Consider the following 27,013-nt stretch of genomic DNA (forward strand, 5'->3'; position numbering starts at 1 on the left):
AGTTACTTAAATACAAATCTATTAAGAAATGCGTCGGCTCTGAACTATTCATTAGTTGACTCAGTAATTGTTCTTCTAGCGATTCATTTAATGCTATTCTGTCCAGATGAAAGAAGGGGATATTTGCAACTCTGAGTATGAAGGACAAATTGCTGGCTTATCCACTCAGACTCATTAGGACATATGCATTACATTTTGACAAAGTTAATGATGCAAACTGGACCTGTTATAACCATTCATGAATTGAATACATAATGGCTTATTTTAGCTTACTTACCAAATAATCATCATATAATTAACCCCTTGTGGAACACCCAACGCCTCTAAACATTCGGCTGGTCTGCACATAAAGTCTTAGAACATCACATTGTGTTCTACATTACATTCACAGTGCACAAATTCCTTGTTGGGCTGTCTTGTAAACCATCCAAAAATAAACAGGATTCGATCCAGCACCTCCTAGCAAAACCTGACTTTATTCAAACCTTTAATAAAAAGCATGATGCAACCTACAATGTAAAGCCCCGGATACCTTCACAACATTCTGAACCTTTTGGTTCATAGCTACGAATAACAAGATTTTACCAAACATTTAAAGTAAGTCACACTTTTAAGTCATAGGTCAAATGAAACTTATTTTTGATCAGTTTATAACTTTGCAGGTTGATCTTTACATGGTGCTACACTGTGTGTCAATGCATAGTTAAGAGACAGCATTCAGACTTTCCATGGTAAAAGCAGATGTGGTTAATTAACTGATCTTGAGCGCTGTACAGAAAAAGGAGGGCCTGAAAAAAACTAAACAAAATGGGGGGGAAAAAAATGAAAAATTTGGAATGGAAACAGCTATTTTTTTCAAAGCCTATTTTTTTCTGGAAAAATTGAAAAAAAAAAAAAAAAGTTTGGAATATTTTCTTTTCCAATGATAAATAATAGGTTTATAACATGGTATTCAAACTATATAACATTTAAACATTCATGAAAGACATCTGAGAATCTTTGTAAGTTTTCCAGTTTCAGGTGAAAACAAGAAAATTCTGAAATACAATTTTTAAAAGAGCAATATGCATTTCTGCCTCTAGGGGCGCTGCAGGGAAATTCTTCAGTTTAGTTTGGTTGTGGCTGGGCTCCATCTTGTTGGTATTACAGGATTTGACTGGTTGATTGTTCTGTCCTCTCAGATCGGCCTCTCAGATCTCCCCCATGAGAGCTGATGTTCTCCCCATGAGAGATTATGTTCTGTCCCCCCCCCCCCCACAAGAGATTATGTGTTCTCCCCCAGAGTTTATGTTCTCCCCCATTGCAGATATGGTTCTCCCCCCCCCCCCCATTCCAGATATGGTTCCCGCCCCCATCCCAGATATGGTTCCCCCCCCCCATCACAGATATGGTTTTCCCCCATCACAGATATGGTTCTCCCCCATCACAGATATGGTTCTCCCCCATCACAGATATGGTTCTCCCCCATCACAGATATGGTTCTCCCCCATCACAGATATGGTTCTCCCCCATCACAGATATGGTTCTCCCCCATCACAGATATGGTTCTCCCCCATCACAGATATGGTTCTGGCTGACTGGTAAATTGTTTTTTCGATGGCTTCAAAATTTCTAGAAATGTTACATCTCGAGTGCTGTACTGTATCACTCCCAGCAATCAGGTGAAAGCTGACATAGATTAACCGCAATATGTGAAGACTCAATCTGTTCATCACTACATAACTATACAGTCGCAATGTTTCCTAACGGTCTTTTATGCCTGTATGGGCTCCACACGCTATGTAAAATTAATAAAAAATACAATACATCCCTTTTCAGACTAAGTGTTTCTTGGAAAACATGAGGACTTGGGAGATTTTTGGCTGCAGTAAAAATTAACTGGTTGTATTTATGAATTAGAAATAATAAAAATCAGAGTGTATTACCCATCTATTGACATTTTAAGGGGTTTCACAGGACTTTTTGTATTGATGGTCTTTCTTTATTAATATCTAATTGGTGGGGGGCCGACATCTTGCCCTCCTGTCAATCACCAGAGTTGCGGCACTGGCAACACACAGTGCACAGAGGCAGAAGTGTAAAGATCTGTATATTGTGCAGTTTAAAGGGAGCAGAGCTGCAGTGACCCATCACAGTTCTTACACAATGCATTATACCTGTCTGCTTCCAGCTTCTTTCACTGTGTTTCTGGCACTACAATACCCCACTGACCATATATGGATAGCCTATTCTGAGAAAAGACCATTTATATTACAAAAACAAAAATTGTGGAAAAATCCCATTTATACTTCCATACATATTTATATTTCAAAGGAACAAAACTGACAGTTTTTTTCCTTGAGCTACTGGAATCTTAAGTGCTCTACCAAATTGTTCTGCTTTTCTTCAGCAACTATGGCAGCCATCTTGTCCAGTGTCATTCTATACCCTGGTGGCCCTATAAACATTTACTTTATTTTCTTTTATTACAAAGTCCAGAACACTCACCTGACACCTAAAACAAGACTCGCTTCTCGCCTACTCATTTTCTGCTCGAATCCTCCTTTGTAATAATAAGAAAGGCTCTGCAGAAACAGAAAACACGTAATATTGCAGAAATAACAGCAATATTCCAATATCACACTTTTGGATGTGACCAGAAGTTGAAGCTGACAATTACACTGAACAATCACGAAGCTAGCCTTACTTACAGAAGAAGTCAATTCACACTTACTGGAGTAGAGATTTTTTTGGCGTTTTCCACAATAACTTGACCCAAAGGCTTCCACAGCTGGAAAGCGAAGCGACCTATAAAAATGCATACAATTTACAGATTCTACACAGCAATTTGCTTACTGAAAATAATTTAAACCCTATAATGACAATCTGAATAGATGTGACAGATCTGCTATTTTGTTTGTTGATCGCAGGTAATAGCACTAACTAAATTCTAGCTATTTGCAGTCTTCCATCAAGCAATTTAAGTCTCACATTTATTCCCTCAGGGACTTTAACATAAATGCATATTGAGTCTTGTGGAAATAAAATAAAAATATTTGCAACAAGATGGAGAAAAAGTAACTAAGAATTTAGAAAAAAAGTTACCACTAGTTTTATATAATTTAGTTTACATTTTAGAAATACAGTACAAAAAGAAACAGGAATGTCCAGTGCAGAACTCGGGAACGGTGATGAGTTTATTTAAGAGCCACACAAGACATAATGCAGACTCAGGTACAGGTGACGCGTTTCGATCTCACAGAAAGGCCTTTGGCAGTCAACATCACCCCCCCCCCCCCACCATAGAAATGAATGGAGGGGGCGTGGCATGATGTCACAAACACGGAAGCTCCAAGCTTCCATGTTCAAAACGCTGTGGTGCAGGCCCGGAGATTGCGGGGCGGGGTGGATGAGGGGGTACCGGTCGACGGGACCCCACCCCCGGGATCTTGGGGAAGACACAGCAGTGTTTTGAACACAAACTTGGAGCTTCCGTGTTTGTGATGTCACGTTACAACCCCTGCATTCATGTCTATGGGGGTGGTGGTGGTGGTGTGACGGCTAGTACAAAGCCATCACACCTCCTCCCATAGACATGAATAAAGGGGGCATGAACGCTGTGGTCGCCCGTCATGCCCCCTCCATTCGCCCCCGCGATCAGACATCTTATTCCCTATCCTTTGGATATGGGATAGGATGTCTAGGGGCAGAGTTCCCCTTTAAAAAACCCAAAGTGCTGAAAAACACTACATCTAGCCTAGAAAAAAAAACAAAAAAAACACATACCTGCAAAAGCTGCTGCTGCAACTCCAAGTCCCACTGCAATCATTGTTCCACCCTACGGTAAAAGAATAAAAACAAAGCACCATATATGGATACATGTACGAATATGTAAAAGCAACATACCCCCCTACGTAACTAATCTAGATATACAGTACAGTTTGTGAGACACCACCTCCTTTCCCCACTATTATAGTTATGCACTAGGCATAAAAATGCACATTCTGTAGGTCAGTGGTTTCCAACCTGTGAATACGGTTGTTGGAGAGGCCGTCATTTGCACAAGTTTTAGACAAGTTTGCACCTCACTTCAAAAAGGTGTGTGTCTTAGGGGGAAATTAGGTATGGCCAGAATTGTGGCCAACATTCTAAAGTAAGACATAGACAATGTATGGTCAATATTAGACCCACATAATCCTGCCCAATGCCAAACAAGTAGATGGGCGAACATTTAATGTGCCTATGACTTAGCTCGGATACTGTTCGGAAAGGGCAGCGTGAACAATTACTTCCATCATTTGTTGGCCACACAATTCCTATATCGACATGGTCAGCTGATAACTTCCCCATGTAAGATGTGTCAAATTTATCAAACAGCCTGAGCCACAAAGATAAATTTTGAGCATTTTTAGACTGTCTGTTCACACTGTCAAGGGAGGAAAGAGGCTGCTTCATTTAAACCAATGTTTACTGTGGACTAAATAATTCCGCAGATCAGATATTAAGTTAAATAGTAAAAATAGAGATCCGATCTATGCGAATTTAAAGGGGTACTCTGGTGGGGAAAATAAAAAAAATCAACTGGCTCCAGAAAGTTAAACAGATTTGTAAATTATTTCTATTAAAAAAAATCTTACTTTTTCCAGTACTTATCAGCTGCTGTCAACTTCAGAAGACGTTAAGTTGTTCTTTTCTGTCTGACTACAGTGCTTCTGCTGACACCTCTGTGTCAGGAACTGTCCAGAGTAGGAGCAAATCCACATATCAAAACCTCTCCTGCACTGGACTGGTTCTGACATGGACAGAGGTGTCAACAGAGAGCACTGTGGACAGACTGGAAAGAACTATACAACTTCCTTTGTAGTATACAACAGCTGATAAGTACTGGAAGGATTAAGATTTTTTGATAGAAGTAATTTACACATCTGTTTAACTTTCTCGCACCAGTTGATTTGAAAATTATTTTTTTTCCACCGGAGTACTCCTTTAAAGTTCTGAAAGGCATTTTCTTAATATGCATCAGCCTGTCATATCACTTCCTCTCTTCTAGCCTCGGATCTCTCTGGGTGAGTATTAGTTACATGTACTACACATTAGCAGTGAGGAAGAGCAGGACAGAAACCATCTGCTTCAACCCCAGCAGGAATTGTTATGAAGACTGTCAAGTTTCTCCAGCGAACAGAAATGATTCACGTCCCAATCCCAAATAGTGACATCTTCCATTCTGCTGAGGTGTTTGTTGTGTATTTTTATGTGCTATCTTTTATGCCTTCTATAGTTTATTTCAAATTCTGTGAGCAAAGCGCTTTGACTTTATTTTGATGTACTGAAAATATAATATGCTGACTCATCACAGACACTGCCTAAAAAAGGAATGGGAACACCAAGAGAACAAAGCCAAATAAATAAAACATTACACAAGTAGAACATTATACTAGGTAAGTAGAACGCCTGGAGTCACACTTATCAGGATGCAGCTATGGCGCAGCAGAATCAAGCTTGCTAAAATGTAGGAGGGAATCGTCTAAAGAATGGGGTAAACAGTGTCTATGCAAATGTTCCTAAATAGTTACATTCACCAGTAAATAAAGGGCTCTGGCTGCAACAGCATTTGCTCCAATTCTCTTCCTTAAAGGTGTACTCTGGCCCTAGACATCATATCCCCATCCATATGATAGGGCATAAGATGTCTGATCGCAAGGGTCCTGCCGCTGGGAACCCCCGCAATCTCTACTGCAGCAGTCCCTCACATCTGGTGCACGGAGCGAACTTCACTCCATGCCTGATGACTGGCGATGCAAGTCTATGGGAGGGGGCGTGTCACAACATCCGTCCCCTGCATCGCCAGTTATCAGGCAGAGAGCGAACTTCGCTCCATGCACCAGATGACAAGGGGTGCTGCAGGAGAGATCGCAGGGGTTCCAAGTGGCGGGACCCCCGGGATCAGACATCGTATCCCCTATCCTTTGGATAGGGGATAAGATGTCTAGGGGCGGAGTATCCCTTTAATTTTTATATGAGATTAATGGGATTTTTCTTGTAGCAGATGACATAGGTAACTTTTATACTGCCAGTGTTTTGTTTTTGTTTTTTATAGTGGACAGATGGGCAGTTTGCAAGAAGGTCTCTTCTTTTAGTGTCAGACAGATATCGGTCTGTATTCAAATGTATCCCTATGAATCATGGTTGATCTGACTGGCTTACAATTGGAGCCAATTAGATTTGGGAATTTCTGACACTGAAAATAGGGCTGCAGAAAACATTGTACTTGGCATCGAACAGCAATGGCCCCAGACAACAAAGAAAATGGTCAACATAGAAAAAACTTTTAACCCATTAAAGGTGAACTCTAGAGATGAGCGAACTTAAAGTAAATTAGATTCGTCACAAACTTCTCGGCTCGGCAGTTGATGACTTTTCCTTTCCAGTTCAGCTTTAAGGTGCTCCCGTGGGCTGGAAAAGGTGGATACAGTCCTAGGAGACTCTTTCCTAGGAATGTATCCACCTTTTCCAGCCCACCGGAGCACCTGAAGGCTGAACTAATTTACGCAGGATAAGTCATCAACTGCCGAGCCGAGAAGTTCGTGACGAATCGAATTTACTGTAAGTTCGCTCATCTCTAGTGAACTCCAGAATACAAAAATGATCTTCCATACTGCCGGCAGTAAAAAAAATTAAATAGATACATACCTTCCTTTGCTCCCCCGGTAACCCACTCCGGTCTCCGCTGCGATCCTCTTCCTGGTTGCCGGTGGTCGGCGAGTCATACTGCACTCAGCCAATCACAGGCCGCAGCGAAGTCCCGACTTGGCTGGCGATAGGCTGAGCGGCAGTGTGAGAACGCTTCAAGACACAAAATTCTTCACTACACCAGCACCTGCTGCTGGGGCCCGAAAATGTCACACTGCCACTCAGCTTATCGCCGGCCGAGTCGGGACTTCGATGTGACTGGTGAATGACTGAGTGCAGTATGACTCGCCGACCACCGGCAACCAGGAAGAGGATTGCGGCGGAGACCGGAGTGGGTTACCGGAGGCACCAGGGGAGCAAAGGAAGGTATTTATCTATTAATTTTTTTTACTGCCGGCAGTATGGGGGACAATTTTTGTATTCTGGAGTATCCTTTAAAGGACACAGCCCATTTTATATTAGCATTTAAATTTTTTCCTCCTTGCCTTCTAAAAATCATAACTCTTATATTTTCATCCCCAGACCAATATGGGGGCTTGTATTTTGCGCAACCAGTTGTACTTTGTAATGGCATCACTCATTTTAACATAAAATGTATGGTGCAATCAAAAAAATATTTGTGTGGGGAAATTGAAAAAGAAAACCGCAATTTAGCAAATTTTGCAAGTTTCGTTTTCACACTCTACGGAAAAAAAAATGACGTTTTCTTTATTCTGTTGGACAATATGATTAAAACGATACCCATGACTACATACTTTTCTATTATTGTACAGCTTAAAAAAAAAAAAAAAAAAACTTTTTAACCAAATTAGTTTGCTTAAAATCCCTCTATTTTGACGACCTATAACTTTCAAATTTTTTCGTATACGCAGCGGTATGAGGGATAATTTGTTATCATGTTATCTGTACCACACATGCGTATATGTAACTTTTAAATCACTTTTTTTTGGAATGTGATGCCACAAAAAAGGAAGCAATTTTGGACTCCCCCCGCCCCCCCCTCCCCCGTTTACACCATTCACCGTACGGGATCATTAACATTATATTTTGATAGCTTGGATATTTACGCATACGGCGATTTCAGATATATTTATTACATTTTATTTTTTACACTTTATGGAGGTAAAATTGGAAATAGGGATGATTTACATTTTTATTTGGGGATTTTTCAAATTTTTTGTTATTTTTTTTAAAAACTTTTTTTCTCCATAGGGGACTATTTATAACAATCAATTGTTTGCCAATAATGTTCAGTGCATATGCATAACACTGATCAGGGTTATCGGAGATCTTCTGCTCTGGTCTGCTCGATCTCGGACCAGAGCAGAAGACCCCTGGAGACAGCTGGAGGCGGACCTCTGTCCGCCATGCTGGATGATCGGATCCCCGTGGCCGATCTGATCATCCATTTTAACGCCCGCATTGCTGCAGATGCCGTGATCTGTATTGATCACGGTATCTAAGGGTTTAATGGCGGCCATCAGCCGGATCGCTGATGTCCGCCCATTACCGGTGGGTCCCTGGCTGCTGATAGCAGCTGAGAACTGCCGTGCGTAATGCAAGCACCGCTCCGGAGCTTGCGTCATGTACAGGATGTAAATGTATGTCCTGGTGCTTTAAGTACCAGGGCATCAGGATGTACATTTACGTCCTGTGTCGTTAAGGGGTTAAACATTAATAGGATTTTTAACCTCTTGTAAGTTAATTCTTCTTAGATAGAAAGGACTAGGATGGCTGAGTTGCACCACTAAATTACAAGGTCGAGAAGCACCACAGGTTTTCTTTGCATGCCATTTCCTAAAAAGAAGGGGAAGGGCTGTTCTTAGTAACTTAAGTGGCCTTCAACTTACATAAGTTATATGGTGAATGTTTACCAAGACAGAGCTGACCTTTAGAAAAATTCTTATAAATGTCCGTTTCAGATGATGTTCCTCAAGCTTTATTCACATGGAACCAAGCAGTCTGACAGTTCCAGTAAAAACCATCAACAGAAAATAAACAAATACATAGAACAAAAACATTTTTGAAGCTTAGTTGAGTTTCATTCTTCTGGGTTTATTCACACAGTCACAGTTTTCAAACACTTAGCAAAATAGAAAATGTATAAAGAATGTTTCGGTTTGCTACTACTACAGTGGGGTAAAAAAAACTATTTAGTCAGCCACCAATTGTGTAAGTTCAGAGAGGCCTGTAATTTTCATCATAGGTATACCTCAACTATGGGCAGGAAAAGGGGTAAAGCGCCGGCACATACGAAACTAGGCAGCTGATGTAACATGTAGCGACACACAGGACGGGACTCCACGTAAAGCCTATAGCGGAAGTGCATAGCCAAAAAGATAGCACAATGCAAGAACAGAGAACAGACAGAAGCCGCACTCACCAAGAAAGTCTTTATTGCATTCCGGTCATGCTGACGGTGACAACAGGGGTGGGGGGGGGGTAGGTGGAGGACGGGGACCCGTCCTCCACCTACCTCCCTCGCCTGTTGTCAACGTCAGCATGACCGGAATGCAATAAAGACCTTCTTGGTGAGTGCAGCTTCTGTCTGTTCTCTGTTTCTGCAAACCTCAACTTTGAGAGACATAATGAAAAAAAAAATCCATAAAATCACATTGTCTGATTTTTAAAGCATTTATTTGCAAATTATGGTGGAAAATAATTATTTGGTCAATAACAAAAGTTAATCTCAATACTTTGTTATATACCCTTTGTTGGCAATGACAGAGGTTTTCTGTAAGTCTTCACAAGGTTTTCACACTGTTGCTGGTATTTTGGCCCATTTCTCCATGCACATCTCCTCTAGAGCAGTGATGTTTTGGGGCTGTCGCTGGGCAACACGGATTTTCAACTCCCTCCAAAGGTTTTCTATGGGGTTGAGATCTGGAGATTGGCTAGGCCACTCCAGGACCTTGAAATGCTTCTTACGAAGCCACTCCTTCGTTGTCCGAGCGGTGTGTTTGGGATCATCGTCATGCTGAAAGACCCAGCCACATTTCATCTTCAATGCCCTTGCTGATGGAAGGAGGTTTTCACTCAAAATCTCACGATACATGGCCCCATTCATTCTTTTCGTCTTGTCCCTTTGCTGAAAACCAGCCCCAAAGCATGATGTCCCCCCCATGCTTCACAGTAGGTATGGTGTTCTTTTGATGCAACTCAGCATTCTTTCTGCACCAAACACGACGAGTTGAGCTTTTACCAAAAAGTTCTACTTTGGTTTCATCTGACCATACGACATTCTCCCAATACTAGTAACATAGTTCATGAGGTTGAAAAATGACCAAGTCCATCAAGTTCAACCCATATCCCTACTGAGTTGATCCAGAGGAAGGCAAAAAACTCTCATACTAGAGGTAAAAATTCCTTCCCGACTCTAAATATGAATAAATCCCTGGATCAATGTTCTGTCCCTATAAATCTAGTATACATAACCAGCAATGTTATTACTCTCCAAAAATGCATCCAGACCCGTTTTGAACTCTTTTACAGAGTGACAACCTCCTCCGGGAGAGAATTCCACAGTCTCACTGCTCTTACAGTAAAGAACCCCTGTCTGTGCTGGTGTAGAAACCTTCTTTCCTCTAAACGTAGAGGATGCCCCCTTATTATAGATACAGTCCTGGGTTTAAATAGATCATGGGTCTCTGTACTGTCCCCTGATATATTTATACATAGTTATTATGCCGCCCCTAAGCCTTATTTTTTCTAAACTAAATAACCCTAATTCTGATAATCTTTATGTGTACTGTAGTCCTCGCATTCCCCGTATTACCCTGGTTGCCTGTCTTTGAACCCTCTCCAGCTCCACTATATCTTTCTTGTACACTGGTGCCCAGTACTGTACACAGTATTCCATGTGTGGTCTGACTAGTGATTTGTACAGCCGTAGAATTATTTCCTTGTCGTGGGCATCAATGCCCCTATTGATGCACCCCATGATTTTATTAGCCATGGCAGCAGCTGCCCGACACTGGTCACTATAGCTAAATTTACTGTTAACTAAGACTCCTAAGTCCTTTTCTATGTCAGTCATCCCAAGTGTTCTCCCATTTAATACATAATACCAGCCCGGATTTTTCCTCCCCATGTGCAATACCTTACATTTATCAGTGTTGAACCTCATTTGCCACTTCCCAGCCCAAACCTCTACCCTATCCAGATCCAGTTGTAACAGTGCACTGTCCTCAATTGTGTTTACCGCTTTACAGAGTTTAGTATCATCTGCAAAGACTGTTACTTTACTATTCAACCCCTCTACAAGGTCATTAATAAATATATTAGAACAGGACCCAAGACGGACCCCTGTGGTACCCCACTAGTAACAGTCACCCAATCAGAATAAGTACCATTAATAACCACCCTCTGTTTCCGATCACTGAGCCAGTTACTTACCCACTTACACACATTGTCCCCCAGCCCGATCCTTCTCATTTTATGCACCAACCTTTTATGTGGCACCGTATCAAATGCTTTGGAAAAATCCAGATATACGACATCCAGAGATTCCCCCTGGTCCACTCTGGAGCTCACCTCCTCATAGAAGCTGATCAGGTTAGTTAAATTTATTTTTATCAAGATATTCCAAAATAGCATCTCTTAGAAAACCCTCTAACAATTTACATACAACAGAGGTTAACCCTTTAAGGACTCAGACAATTTAATTTTTACGTTTTCATTTTTTCCTCCTCTCCTTCTAAAAATCATAACTCTTTTATATTTTCATCCACAGACTAGTATGAGGGCTTGTTTTTTGCACGACCAGTTGTCCTTTGTAATGACATAACTCATTATATCATAAAATGCAACCAAAAAACACTATTTTTGTGGGGAAATAAAAAAGAAAAACGCAATTTTGCTAATTTTGGAAGGTTTTGTTTTCACGCCGTACAATTTACGGTAAAAATGACGTGTGTTCTTTATTCTGTGGGTCAATACGATTAAAATTATACCCATTATTACATACTTTTCTATTATTGTTGCGCTTAAAAAAAAAATCACAAACTTTTTAACCAAATTAGTACGTTTATAATCCCTTTATTTTGATGACCTCTAACTTTTTTATTTTTCCGTATAAGCGGCGGTATGAGGGCTCATTTTTTGCGCCATGATCTGTACTTTTTTTTGATACCACATTTGCATATAAAAAACGTAATAAATTTTTTATAATTTTTTTTTTATAAAATGTATTTAAAAAGTAGCAATTTAGGATTTTTTTTTTTTACGTTCACACCGTTCACCGTACGGGATCATTAACATTTTATTTTAATAGTTCGGACATTTACGCACGCGGCGATACCAAATATGTCTTTTAAATTTATTTTTTACGCTTTTTGGGGGTAAAATAGGAAAAAACGGACGTTTTACTTTTCTATTGGGGGAGGGGATTTTTCACATTTTTAAAAATTTTTTTTTACACTTGAATAGTCCCCATAGGGGACTATTCATAGCAATACCATGATTGCTAATACTGATCTGTTCTATGTATAGGACATAGAACAGATCAGTGTTATCGGTCATCTTCTGCTCTGGTCTGCTCGATCTCAGACCAGAGCAGGAGAAGCCGGGAGCCGGAAGGAGGAAGGTGAGGGGACCTCCGTGCGGCGTTCTGAATGATCGGATCCCCGCAGCAGCGTTGCGATCGATCCGATCATTCATTGAAATCGCGCACTGCCGCAGATGCCGGCATCTGTATTGATCCCGGCACCTGAGGGGTTAATGGCGGACGCCCGCGAGATCGCGGGCGTCGGCCATTGCCGGCGGGTCCCTGGCTGCGATCAGCAGCCGGGATCAGCCACGCATGACACGGGCATCGCTCCGATGCCCGCGGTTATGCACAGGACGTAAATGTACGTCCTGGTGCGTTAAGTACCACCGCACCAGGACGTACTTTTACGTCCTGCGTCCTTAAGGGGTTAAAGGGGCATTCCAGGCCAAAACTTTTTTTTTTTATATATCAACTTGCTCTGGAAAGTTAAACAGATTTGTAAATTACTTTGATTAAAAAATCTTAAGCCATCCAAAAGTTATTAGCTTCTGAAGTTGAGTTGTTGTTTTCTGTCTAACTGCTCTCTGATGACTCACGTCCCGGAGCTGTGCAATTCCTATGGGGATATTTTCCCATCATGCACAGCTCCCGGGACGTGACATCATCAATGAGCAGTTAGACAGAAAACTTCAGAAGCTAATAACTATTGGAAGGATTAAGATTTTTTAATAGAAGTAATTTACAAATCTGTTTAACTTTCCGGAGCCAGTTGATATATAAAAATAAGTTTTTGCCTGGAATACGCCTTTAAACTAACAGGTCTATAATTCCTGTGGGTCACCTTTTGTTCCCTTTTTAAATATTGGTACCACATTTGCTATGCGCCAGTCCAGGTGAACAGTCCTTGTTGCTATAGAGTCCCGGAATATTAAAAATAGGGGTCTGTCTATAACATTACTTAATTCCTTTAGAACATGGGGGTGAATGCCATCTGGACCTGGTGATTTGTCTATTTTGATTTTTATGTAGGTGGTTCTGTACTTCTTCCTGGGTTAGACAGGTTTTTTCTCACCGTTCTTGTGATCATTTTGACACCAAGGGGTGAGATCTTGCATGGAGCTCCAGATCGAGGGAGATTATCAGTGGTTTTATATGTCTTCCATTTTCTAATAATTGCTCCCACAGTATATTTCTTCACACCAAGCTGCTTGCCTATTGCATATTCAGTCTTCTCAGCCTGGTGCAGGTCTACAATTTTGTTTCTGGTGTCCTTCAACAGTTCTTTGGTCTTGGCCATAGTGGAGTTTGGAGTGTGACTGTTTGAGGTTGTGGACAGGTGTTTTTTATATTGATAACAAGTTCAAATATGTGCCATTAATACAGATTAACGGGTGGCGGACAGAGGAGACTCTTGAAGAAGTTACAAGTCTGTGAGAGCCAGAAATCTTGCTTGTTTGTAGGTGACCAAATACGTATTTTCCACCATAATTTGTAAATATATTCTTTAAAATTCAGACAATGTGATTTTATGGATTATTTTTGCTCATTAGGTCACTCATAGTTGAGGTATACCTATGGTGAAAATTACAGGCCTCTCATCTTTTTAACTGGGAGACTATATACTTTTTTTTTTGGAATACAAACAGACAAGCACCTGTTGATGAGAAAAACGCAATGGATACTGAAAACACAAGCCACAGGTGTACTTGGTCTTAATGACAGAGTGGATATGTCAGTATGTTTTTAAGTAAGATAGGTTTTTTTAGCCAACCAAATTGACTTACTTGGTTCCTCCCACAGGTTACGTTTTAATCACATGGTGTTCCTTGTTAGTAAAGTGATTGGTGGAGCTACATGTATACACCTGTATATATACCTTTATGTAATCCTATGCTATTAAGGCCAGACGAAGCACGTAACCCGTGCGAAACGGCTGCTGTCGGCTTCCAAATACCCCCCCCCCCTACTGTGTCCCTCCCCGCTGTTTGTGCAATGTGAGCATTGTCTTTAATAAAGAAGAGTGAGCAGCACCGGTGAGTTGCCGACTACTTTCATCTTTCATATTTTTGCTAAACCACACAAGACTGCTGCAAGCTAGCTGTGAGTCAATCAGGTAGATTGGGACGTGACATTAGTGGAGAGAGGTGTTGCAGCCTTGGGGCATGGCTGACCTGGGGCTATGCCTCACTTACATTCGGGGCTAAGTTTTCTTTTTATTGAAACAAAGCCACCAAATCGACAAAGGTATGCCTGGAATATGCTTGTCAACTCCTACTGCAACATATTGCCAGTTTAACAAATTTAACCCTTTAACGTAAATTTACATCATGTACATGATACGAGCACAGGACCGGTATTCGCATCATGCACGGCAGGTCCTGCGATCGTGCTGATGTTTGCCATTAACCCCTCAGATGCTGTGATCAATACAGATGACGGCATCTGCAGCAATGCAGACATTTAAATAGATAATGGGATCGCCTGTGGCGCTGCCGCGGGGATCCGATCATCCAACATGGTGGCCGGAGGTCCCTTTACCTGCCTACAGTCATCTCCAAGGCTATTCTGCTCTGGTCTGAGATCGATCAGACCAGAGCAGAAGATTGCTGATAACACTGATCAGTGCTATGCATATGCACTGAACAGTATTAGTAATCAAATGATTGCAATAAATAGTGCCCTATGGGGACATGAAAAGTGTGAAAAAAATAAACACCAAAAATGTCACTGTCCCGCTCCCTCGTGCCGTCACACCCCGCCCATTAATGCAAGTCTATGGGAGGGGGCGTAGTAGCCTTCATGTCCCCTCCCAAAGAATTACATTGAGGGTGCAGGGTGTGATGTTACGATACTCTGGCCCCTGTATCACCCGTCATGAGGCACAGAGCAAAGCTCGCTCCGTGCAGCAGATGATGGGGTGCTGCAGGGGAGATTGCAGGGGTTCCCAGCGGCAGGACCCCCGCGATCAGACATTCCTATTCCTTTGCATAGGGGATAAGATGTCTGGGGCGGAGTACCCCTTTAAGTCTAAAATGGGCTTGTCTTTAAGTAGTTAAAGGGAAACTGTAATAAGTGTCACCTGCACTAACCTGTTTGTACAGGTGACACTGAAGCCAGTATGCTCCTGCCGCCAGATTAAAGGGGTACTCCGGTCAAAAGAAAAAAAATTCACATCAACTGGTGCCAGAAAGTTTAATATATTTGTAAATGACTTTTATTTGAAAATATTAACCCTTCCTCTACTTAGCTGCTGTAAGCTCCAGAGAAAGTTGTATAGTTCTTTTCAGTATGACCACAGTGCTCTCTGCTGATACCTCTGTCCATGTCAGGAACTGTCCCGAGCAGGAGAGGTTTGCTATGTGAATTTGCTTCTGCTCTGGACAGTATCTAACATAGACAGAGGTGGCAGCAGAGAGCAGTTGGTCAGACAGAAAAGAACAACTCAACTTCCTCTGTAGTAAACGGCAGCTGATAAGTACTGGAAGGATCAAGATTTTTTTCAATAGAAGTAATTTACAGGTCTGTTTAACTTTCTGAAGGCAGTTGATATGAAAAAAAATGTTTTCCACTGGAGTACTCCTTTAGGGTCTATTCACACGTACAGTATTCTGCACAGATTTGATGTTCAGATTTCACGTGCAGGATTTGAAGCTGTGTTCAGTCATTCAGTTTACATTGAAATCTGTAGCAGAAAATCCTGTGCATCAAATCTACGCAGAATACTGTACGTGTGAATAAACCCTTAAAGATGATAACTGATGAACAGGACCATGGATCGGTGGTATGTATTAAAGATTATGCACCTCGGCCAGTGATATCGGAAGAAGATGGGACCGGAGGACCGATCAGCTGTAGCAGCGCTCCGGTGGAACGCAGGAAGGTGCGATAAAGTTTGTTGTTGTTGTTTTTTTTTTTTTTAGCTCAGGCACAACTGAGGAGGAATAGTCTGCACTAGACCACTCCTTTAAAGGGTAACAAGGTACTCTACTATTGCTCTACACTGCATAAATAGCCAAATTTATACTGTACTATTACTATGTCGGAATGAAAATAGAAAACTATTACTGTGCAGGGGCACAAAGGAGGCACTATGCTTTACTTCAACGGAAGTAATTATGCAGAAAAGAAGTGACAAGTATATTTTTTCTGTGTAGTCCCCCGCCTTCCATTAAAAGAATATTTCACTGGCCAGCATTCGGAAGTAAATGCTCCGAACGCTGTTTTAGTGCTGCGGGGGTTGGCCACGCCCCTCGTGATGTCATGGTCATGCCCCCTCAATGCAAGACAATGGGAGGGGGTATGACAGCCGTTTGATTTTTGACTATTAGATGTGTGAACAAGCCCTTACTCTGGGTAGAATTAGAGACACAAAGTATACTATTAGGCTATATTCAAACGACAGAATTTTCGCATGCGTAATTCCGCAGAAAATTGAAGACCAATAGACTTTAATGGGATTTTGCACTCCCATTCAAAATTCAGAATTTCAACATTGATTCCGCATGGAATCCGCACAAGTCAGAAACCACCCAAATGAATGATGATTGTGCCAAAACTCTGCCTTGTAAATATAGCCTATAGGTAGTAAGCTACCTACCAGGAATCCTAGCAACAGGAGACAAGATACCTACAGCATAAGTGGGTTAGTGTTTTACTAGCTGTGCAAAATAAAAATGGAAAAACAGTAATAAAAATAAATAAATGAATAAAAAATTTGTATTAACCCCTTGACGTACGCGTACGTCATGACACCCTGGTACTTAAGGACCCATGACATACGCGTACGTCATGGAGAATTCCGCCGCGCACTGGGCGGGGATCGGACCGGGATGCCTGCTGAAATCATTCAGCAGGCATCCCGTGCAAATGACCAGGGGGGTCATCAGACAACACCCCCCCCCCCCACCCATGTCGGCGACCTGCGCAAAGTGTTCCCGCTTGCGATTTGCGCAATTCCGGGTCATACAGGTCTATGGTGACCCGGAAAATAATGGGGATCAGGGTTGTCCATGACACCTACGATCCCCCTGTAGGGATAGGAGTGAGGTGGCAGGGGTGCCACCCCTCCTATTGGTCGTATAGACGCAGCGACCAATAGCAGATTAAGCGGGGGGCTTAACTTTCGGTTTCCCCGTTCTGCCCATCCACAATAGGCCGGGCAGAATGTCGAAACCGAAGGGGACCGGCGACGAAGTCCGCTTACCCATTCGTGGCAGCGGAGCGACGATCGGGGACGTAGATCAGCGACAGAAGAAGAACGCGATGCAGCTCCCTGGATCCTACAGATGCCGGTGAGTTGCCTAGCAACATCTGGAGGGCTACAGTCAGACCACTATACAGTAGTCTCTATACTGTAGCCCTCCAGATGTTGCAAAACTACAACTCCCAGCATGCTCAGACAGCTGTTTGGGCATGCTGGGACTTGTAGTTTTGCAACAGCTGGAGGGCTACAGTTTGAGACCACTGCACAGTGATCTTCAAACTGTGGCCCTCCAGATCTGGCAAAACTACAACTCCTAGCATGCCCACACAGCTGTTTTCTGTCTGGGCATGCTGGGATTTGTAATTTTGCAACATCTGGAGAGTCACAGTTTGGAGCTCACTGTGCAGTGGTGTTAAACTGTAGCTCTCCAGATGGTGCAAAACTGCAAATCCCAGCATGCCCAAACAGCAAACAGCTGTCTCGGCATGCTGGGAGTCGTAGTTGCGTACCTCCAGCTGTTGCATAACTACATCTCTCAGCACGCCCTTCGGCGATCAGTACATGCTGGGAGTTGTAGTTTTGCAACAGATGGAGGCACACTGGTTGGAAAATACTGAGTTAGATAATAGAACCTAACTGAAGGTTTTCCAACCAGCGTGCTTCCAGCTGTTGCAAAAGTACAACTCCCAGCATGCACGGTCTGTCAGTACATGCTGGGAGTTGTAGATTTGAAACAGCTGGAGGTTTGCCCCCCCCCCATGAGAATGTACAGGGTACATTCACACGGGCAAGTTTACAGTGAGTTTCTTGAAGTTTGAGCTGCAGAAAATGTTTCGCCGCAGTGCAAACTCCTACCGGGAAACTCATCGTAACCTGCCAGTGCGAATGTACCCTAAAAACACTACACTACCACATAATAAAGGGTAAAACACAACATTTACAACCCTTACACTGTCCGTCCCAATAAAAATGAAAAACGTATTGCACGGCAGAGTTTCCAAAACGGAGCCTCCAGCTGTTGCAAAACAACAACTACCAGCATTTCCGGACAGCACTGACTGTTCAGGCATGCTGGGAGTTTAGCAACAGCTGGAGGCACCCTGTTTGGGAATCACTGGCATAGAATATCCCTATGTCCACCCCTATGCAATCCCTAATTCAGTCCTCAAATGCGCATGGCGCCCTCTCACTTCAGAGCCCTGTCGTATTTCAAGGAAACAGTGTAGGGCCAAATATGGGGTATTACCGTACTCGGGAGAAATTACGCTACAAATTTTGGGGGTGCTTTTTCTCCTTTTACCCCTTTTGAAAAGGAAAACTTGGGGGCTACACCAGCCTGTTAGTGTTAAAAAATTAAAATGTTTACACAAACATGCTGGTGTTGCCCCATACTTTTTATTTTCACAAGCGTTAAAAGGAAAAAAAGACCCCCAAAATTTGTAACGCAATTTCTCCTGAGTATGGAAATACCCCATATGTGGGCGTAAAATTTTCTGCGGGCGCAAAACAAGGCTCAGGAGTGAGAGTGCACTATGTACATTTGAGGCCTAAATTGGTGATTTGCACAGGGGTGGCTGATTTTACAGCGGTTCTGACAAACACAAAAAAAAAAAAAAAAACACATTTGACCCCATTTTCGAAACTACACCCCTCATGGAATGTAAAAAGGGGTATAGTGAGCCTTAACACCCCACAGTTGTTTGACGAATTTTCATTAAAGTTGGATGGGAAAAAAATAAATACAAATGTTCTCACTAAAATGCTGGTGTTACCCTAAATTTTTCATTTTCTCAAGGGAAAATAGGAAAAAAGCCCCCAAAATTTGTAACCCGATTTCTACTGAGTAAGAACATACCCCATATGTGGATGTAAAGTGCTCTGCTGGCACACTACAATGCTCAGAAGAGAAGGAGCGCCATTGGGATTTTGAAGAGAAAATTTGTCCAGAATTGAAGGCCACGTGTGTTTACAAAGCCCCCATAGTGCCAGAACAATGGATCCCCCACATGTGACCCCCTTTTGGAAACTACTCCCCTCATGTAATGTAATAAGGGGTACAGTGAGCATTTACACTCCACAGGTGTCTGATGTAATTTTTCATTTGCACAGCCCACTGTTCCAAAGATCTGTCAAACGCCAGTGGGGTGTAAATACTCATTGCACTGTAAATACTCACTGCACCCCTTATTATATTCTGTGAGGGGTGTAGTTTGCAAAATGGGGTCACATGTGGGGGGGGGGATCCACTGTCCTTGCACCACGGGGGGTGTTGTAAACGCACATGGCCCCTGACTTCCATTCCAAACCAATCTAATTTGCTTTTATGAAGAGGTGAGTAGAAGCCTTGACAGAGGAATGGCTGTGGATATAGTGTTTCTGGATTTTGCTAAAGCATTTGATACTGTCCCTCATAGATGTCTGACAGGTAAGTTAAGGTCTTTGGGTTTGGAAATTTTAGTTTGTAACTGGATTGAACACTGGCTCATGGATCGTACCCAGATAGTGGTGGTCAATGATTCATACTCTGATTGGTCCCCGGTAATTAGTGGTGTACCCCAAGGTTCAGTACTGGGCCCGCTGTTGTTTATTTATCAATGATATAGAGGATGGCATTAACAGCTCTGTTTCTATCTTTGCAGATGACACCAAGTTTTGTAGCACGGTACAGTCTATAGAGGATGTGCATAGGTTACAAGATGACTTGGATAGACTAAGTGTCTGGGCATCCACTTGGCAAATGAGGTTTAATGTGGATAAATGTAAAGTTATGCATCTGGGTACTAATAACCTGCATGCGTCGTATGTCTTAGGGGGGATTAAACTGGCAGAGTCATTGGTAGAGAAGGATCTGGGTGTACTTGTAGATCACAGACTATAGAATAGCATGCAATGTCAGGCTGCTGCTTCCAAAGCCAGCAGGATATTGTCATGTATCAAAAGAGGCATGGACTCAAGGGACAGGGACATAAACCCCCCCCCCCCCCAAAGGACGAGGGGGCACTCCCTCCGTCTGGAGAAGAAAAAGTTTAGTCTCAAGGGGCGACACGCCTTCTTTAACATGAGAACTGTGAACTTATGGAACAGTCTACCTCAGGAACTGGTGACAGCAGGAAAAATTAACAGCTTTAAAACAGGATTAGATACATTCCTGGAACAAAATAACATTAATGCTTATGAATATAAAATCCCATCCCTTCCCCAATATCGCGCCACACCCCTACCCTTCAATTCCCTGGTTGAACTTGATGGACATATGTCTTTTTTCGACCGTACTAACTATGTAACTATAGAACTCTTCAAAAGCTCAATGGCGCATCTCCTCTTCTGAGCATTGTAGTTCGCCCGCAGAGCACTTTACATCCACTATGGGGTATTTCCTCCTATTACCACTTGTAAAAATGTAAAAAAATTTTGGGGAAAAAACAGCATTTTAGTGAAAAAAAAAAGTTTTTTCATTTACACATCCGACTTTAACGGAAAGTCTTGAAACACCTGTGAGGCGTTAAGGCTCACTGTACCCCTTATTAGGTGCCTTGAGGGGTGTAGTTTCCAAAATGGTATGCCATGTGGGGGGGGGGGGGGGCGGGGGGGGTTATGCTGTTCTGGCACCATAGGGGCTTCCTAAATGCGACATGCCCCCCAAAAACAATTTCAGCAAAATTCACTCTCCAAAATCCCATTGTCGCTCCTTCCCTTCTGACCCCTCTACTGCGCCCGCCGAACACTTGACATACACATGAGGTATTTCTTTACTCTAGAGAAATTGGGTTACACATTTTGTGGGGCTTTTTCTCCTATTACCTCTTGCAAAAATTCAACAAATTCGAAGATTTTGAATATTCTACTTCAATTTGCTGCTATTCCTGTGAAACACCTAAAGGGTTAACAAACCTTTTGAATGTCATTTTGAATACTTTGAGGGGTGAAGTTTTTTATAATGGGGTCATTTATGGGGTATTTCTAATAAGAAGGCCCTTCAAATCCACTTCAAAACAAAAATTTCGATTTTGAATTTTTTTTTTTAAATTGGAAAATTGCTGCTATACTTTGAAGCCCTCTGATGTCTTCCAAAAGTTAAAACATGTCAACTTTATGATGCAAATATAAAGTAGACATATTGTATATGTGAATCAATATATAATTTATTTGGAATATCCATTTTCCTTATAAGCAGAGAGCTTCAAAGTAGAAAAAAAAAAATGCGAAATTTTCAATTTTTTCATCAAATTTTGGAATTTTTCACCAAGAAATGATGCAAGTATCGACAAAATTTTACCACTAATATAAAGTAGAATATGTCACGAAAAAACAAATCTCAGAATCAGAATGAAAGGTAAAAGCATCCAAGAGTTATTAATGCTTAAAGTGACAGTGGTCAGATGTGCAAAAAATGGCCAGGTCCTACAGTGAAAATTGGCTGGGTCCTTAAGGGGTTAAAGCCCAATAGACTTCTATGGTATTCCATACTCCCATTCACACTTTCGCACAAGCCAGAAACCACCCAAATGAATGTGGAAGCGGAATTGGTGCAGATGTGCGGAAATTCTGCCGTGTGAATAGACCCTTAGGGTATGTTCACACAATAGAATTTCCGTATGGAATTCTGTAGCAGCATAACATTGGGATTTTGCAGGGGAATGTCTAAATGGAAATCTATGAGATGGCTCATCTTCAAGCAGTCCTAAGTGCCGGATTGTTCTCTGCTGTCGGCGCAAGGTCCACACGAAATTTTTTCTTAGGTGAACATAGCCTAAGAGTTGCTTTATAGCAGGGGGAGCTCTAGTTTTCTTTGGGACCATTTACTGTACAAAAGCCTTTCTCCATTTTGAAGTTTTAGGCTATGTTTACAAGGGGGAATATCTAATTTTCTACATAGAAGCAGACTTAATTTTTTGCAGTTTTGCAGAATTTGGAAGGAATTCTGGCGCACTCAAAATACTGAATTCCATCTAAATTCCAAGCCTGTTGACTTCAATGAGAGTCTGCTGTGAAATTCCACAGGTCTTATATTTTTGCAGAATTTCCGCAGTGTGAATGGAACAGCGGAATACCATTGAAATTGAGCATAATGGGGGAGATTTATCAAAACCTGCGCAGAGGAAGTTTCCCAGTTGCCCATAGCAACCAATTGGATTGCTTCTTTTTTAAAGGGTCTATGCAAAATGAAAGAAGTATTCTGATTGGCAACTATGGGCAACTGGGCAAGTTTTCCTCTGCACAAGTTTTGATAAATCTCCCCCTATGTGCAGAAAATTTTGGTTTAAACTCCAGCCTTCAGAGAGAAAATGACCACAAAAAAAAGTGCCAGGATGACTTTTTTATTTTTTTTAAACAATGTTCAAAGTGCCCAAAAAATACTTCGATAATTTGTACATTTCTAAGTGCAGCGATGCCACATTTATTTTTTTTTTATTTTGTTTAGATTTTTATATGACAAATGTAAAAAGTAAGGTGTTTTGAATTTTTGTCTCTTATTTTTATCATTTTAAGGCAATGCCGACATCACGATTTGTCACCGTGAGGCACAAATACATTGGGAGACAGTCCTACTGTATGGTGTCCATATTAGGACATCATCAGGCATCAGACAAACCTCCGTCACACCTCAATCAAACCTTCCTCAGCCAAACCTGCCTCACGCCTCAGCCACTTTAATGGCTGTCCTGCTGATGTCTGAGGCGTGAGGGAGGTTTGTCTGAGGCGCGAGTAGGGCTGGGCGGTATACCGGTTCATACCGAATACCAACATTTTTGTGCTGCACGATATGAATTTTAAACAATACCGCAATATCGGTTGGGCCCCTCCCCCTTGGGAATGAATGAGCCCAGAGCTGCACTGCGCTGTCCCCACATCATGGAACTAATCACAAGTCACCCACGAGTGCTGTTCTGCCCCCCAATTAATTATCAGCCCAGTGCTGTCCCCATCGGGGTAAATACTGATATGTCACCCGCATGTCACCCCAGAGCTTCTTACATGACAGTGGGCTCAGCCTATCAGCGGCCGAGGCGGAACATCGCTGCGACCGGTGATAGGCTGACGGCTGTCTGACGTTCCCGTCCCTAGCGTAAGGCCGACGTCGGAACATGCGTTAGTTTTGTTTACCTTGTGTCTGCGCCGGCAACAAACAGCACGAGGAGGGCAGCGGGTGACATGTGAGTATTTACCCCGATGGGGGCAGCGCTGGGCTGATAATTTTTGTTTTTTTGTTGGGGGGGGGGGGGGGCCGCAGAATAGCGCAGCGCTGGGCTGATAATTAATTTTGGGGGGGGGGGGGGAGGAAATACCGTTATATACCGTGGAACCGCCGAAAGTTACAAAAGTACCGTGATACGCAGATTTGGTCATACTGCCCAGCCCTAGGCGTGAGGGAGGTTTGTCTGACGCCTGATGATGTCCTAATATGGACACCGTACTACTGTAATGGTGACCGACCTTATTCATTTAACCCCTTAAGGACCAGGCCAATTTTCACTGTAGGACCAGGCCATTTTTTGCACATCTGACCACTTTCACTTTAAGCATTAATAACTCTGGGATGCTTTTACCTTTCATTCTGATTCCGAGAATGTTTTTTGTGACATATTCTACTTTATGTTAATGGCAAAATTTTATCGATACTTGCATCATTTCTTGATGAAAAATTGAAAATTTTTATGAAAAAATTGAAAATTTAGCTTTTTTCTAACTTTGAAGCTCTCTGCTCGTAAGGAAAATAGACATTCCAAATCAATTATATTTTGATTCACAAATACAATATGTCTACTTTATGTTTGCATCATAAAGAGTTCACATGTTTTTACTTTTGGAAGACATCAGAGGGCTTAAAAGTTCAGCAGCAATTTCCCAATTTTTCACAAAATTTTCAAAATCTGAATTTTTCATCGACCAGTTCAGGTTTGCAGTGGATTTGAAGGGCCTTCCTATTAGAAATACCCCACAAATGACCCCATTATAAGAACTGGACCTCTCAAAGTATTCAAAATGACATTCAGTAAGTGTGTTAACCCTTAAGGTGTTTCACAGGAATAGCAGCAAAACGAAGGACAAAATTCAAAAACTACATTTTTTACTCGCATGTTTTCGTAGACCCAGTTTTTGAATTTTTACAAGGGGTAAAAGGAGAAAAATCCCCTCAAAATTTGTAACCCAATTTCTCTCAAGTAAGGAAATATGTCATAGGTGTATGTCAAGTGTTCGGCGGGCGCAGTAGAGGGCTCAGAAGGAAAGGAGCGACAATGGGATTTTGGAGAGTGAGTTTTACTGAAATGGTTTTTGGGGGGCATGTCACATTTAGGAAGCCCCTATGGTGCCAGAACAGGAGAAAAAAAAAACACATGGCATACCATTTTGGAAACTACAACCCTCAAGGCACGTAACAAGGAGCCAGTGAGCTTTAACACCCCACAGTTGTTTGACGACTTTACGTTAAAGTCGGATGTGTAAATGAAAAAAAAAATTTTTTACTAAAGTGCAGTTTTTTTCCCAAATTTACCATTTTCATAAAGGGTACTGGGAGAAAATTCCCCCCAAAATTTGTAACCCCATCTCTTCTGAATATGGAAATACCCCATGTTAGGACGTAAAATGCTCTGTGGGCAAACTACAATGCTCAGAAGAGAAGGAGTCATATTTGGCTTTTGGAAAGCAAATTTTGCTGAAATGGTTTTTGGGGGGCATGTCGCATTTAGGAAGCCCATATGGTGCCACAACAGCGAAAAAAAAAAAAAAAACAACATGGCATACTATTTTGGAAACTACACCTCTCAAGGAACATAATAAGGGGTACAGTGAGCCTTAACACCTCACAGGTATTTCACAACTTTTTGTTAAAGTTGGATGTGTAAATGAAAAATAATTTTTTTTTTTTCACAAAAATGAAGTTTTTCCCCAAAATTTTACATTTTTGCAAGGGGTAATAGGAGAAGATGACTCCCAAAATTTGTAACCCCATTTCTTCTGAGTATGTAAATACCCCATGTGTGGACGTCAAGTGCTCTGCTGGCGCACTACAATGCTCAGAAAAGGAGAAGCGCCATTGAGCTTATGGGAGAAAGAATTTTGTAATGGAAGTCGGGGGCCATGTGCGTTCACAAAGCCCCCCGTGGTGCCAGAACAGTGGACTCCCCCATATGTGACCCCCATTTTGGAAACTAGACCCCTGACAGAATTTAATAAGGGGTGCAGTGAGTATTTACACCCCACTGGCGTTTGACAGATCTTTGGAACAGTGGGCTGTGCAAATGAAAAATTAAATTTTTCATTTTCACGGACCACTGTTCCAAAAATTAGTCAGACACCTGTGGGGCGTAAATGCTCACTGTACCCCTTATTACATTACATGAGGGGTGTAGTTTCCAATATGGGGTCACGTGGGGGGGGGGTCCACTGTTCTGGCACCACGGGGGGGCTTTGTAAACACACATGGCCTTCAATTACGGACAAATTTTCTCTTCAAAAGCCCAATGGCGCTCCTTCTCTTCTGAGCATTGTAGTTCGCCAGAAGAGCAATTTACATCCACATATGGGGTATGTGCTTACTCAGAAGAAATGGGGTTACACATTTTGGGGAAATGTAAAATTTAGGGTAACACCAACATTTTAGAGAAACTTTTTTTTTTCATTTTCCCGTCCAACTTTAACAAAAATTTGTGAAACACCTGTGAGGTGTTAAGGCTCATTATACCCCTTGTTATGTTCCGTGAGGGGTGTAGTTTCCAAAATGGGGTCACATGTGGGTATTTTTTTTTTTTACGTTTATGTCAGAACCGCTGTAAAATCATCCATCCCTGTGCAAATCACCAATTTAGGCCTCAAATGTACATAGTGTGCTCTCATCCTGGGCCTTGTTGTGCTTCCACAGAGCATTTTACGCCCACATATGGGGTATTTCCGTACTCAGAAGAAATTGTGTTACAAATTTTGGGGGTCTTTTTCTCCTTTTACCTCTTGTGAAAATAAAAAGTATGGGGCAACACCAACATGTTAATGTAATGTTTTTTATTTTTTATTTTTTTACACTAACAGGCTGGTGTAAACCCCAACTTTTTCTTTTCATAAGGGGTAAAAGGAGAAAAAGCACCCCCAAATTTTCTCCTGAGTACGGTAATACCCCATATGTGGCCCTAAACTGTTTCTTTGAAATACTACAGGGCTCTGAAGTGAGAGGACATTTGAGGACTAAATTAGGGATTGCATACGGGTGGACATTGGGAATCACTGGCATAGAATACCCCTAACAGGGTGCCTCCAGCTGCTGCTAAACTGCCAGCATGCCTGGACAGTCAGTGGCTGTCCGGAAATGCTGGGAGCTCCGTTTTGGAAACACTGCCATACAATGCGTTTTTCATTTTTATTTGGGGGGGGGGGGGGACACAGTGTAAGGGGGTGTATATGTAGTGTCTTACCCTTTATTATGCGTTAGTGTAGTGTTTTTAGGGTAGGAGTTTGCAGCTCAAACTTGAAGCAAGAAACTCAACTCACTGTAAACTTGCCCGTGTGAATGTACCCTGTACATTCATATGGGGGGGGGGGGGGGGGCAAACCTCTGGTTGTTTCAAAACTACAACTCACAGCATGTACTGACAGACTGTGCATGCTGGGAATTGTACTTTTGCAACAGTTGGAGGCACACTGGGTGGAAAATCTTCAGT

The 27,013-nt window shown here is 42.1% G+C and overlaps 1 protein-coding gene across 4 annotated transcripts in view; it reads right to left on the reverse strand.

Moving 5' to 3' along the window:
• Positions 1 to 27,013, reverse strand: part of DNAJC15 (DnaJ heat shock protein family (Hsp40) member C15) — a 42,400-nt gene that overhangs the window by 12,921 nt on the left and 2,466 nt on the right. For all 4 annotated transcript variants that reach the window (XR_008888492.1, XM_056555438.1, XM_056555440.1 and 1 more), the window contains exons 2-4: positions 3,766 to 3,817; positions 2,714 to 2,787; positions 2,488 to 2,564 (exon numbers count right to left, since the gene is read on the reverse strand). Coding sequence is in view for 3 of the 4 variants with exons in the window: in XM_056555438.1 (XP_056411413.1) it covers positions 2,488 to 2,564; positions 2,714 to 2,787; positions 3,766 to 3,817 (203 nt within the window). In the remaining variant the exon portion in view is untranslated. The remainder of the gene's footprint in view (positions 1 to 2,487; positions 2,565 to 2,713; positions 2,788 to 3,765; positions 3,818 to 27,013) is intronic.

This window comes from Hyla sarda, chromosome 2, assembly GCF_029499605.1.
Source record: "Hyla sarda isolate aHylSar1 chromosome 2, aHylSar1.hap1, whole genome shotgun sequence".
Lineage (NCBI taxonomy): Eukaryota > Metazoa > Chordata > Amphibia > Anura > Hylidae > Hyla > Hyla sarda.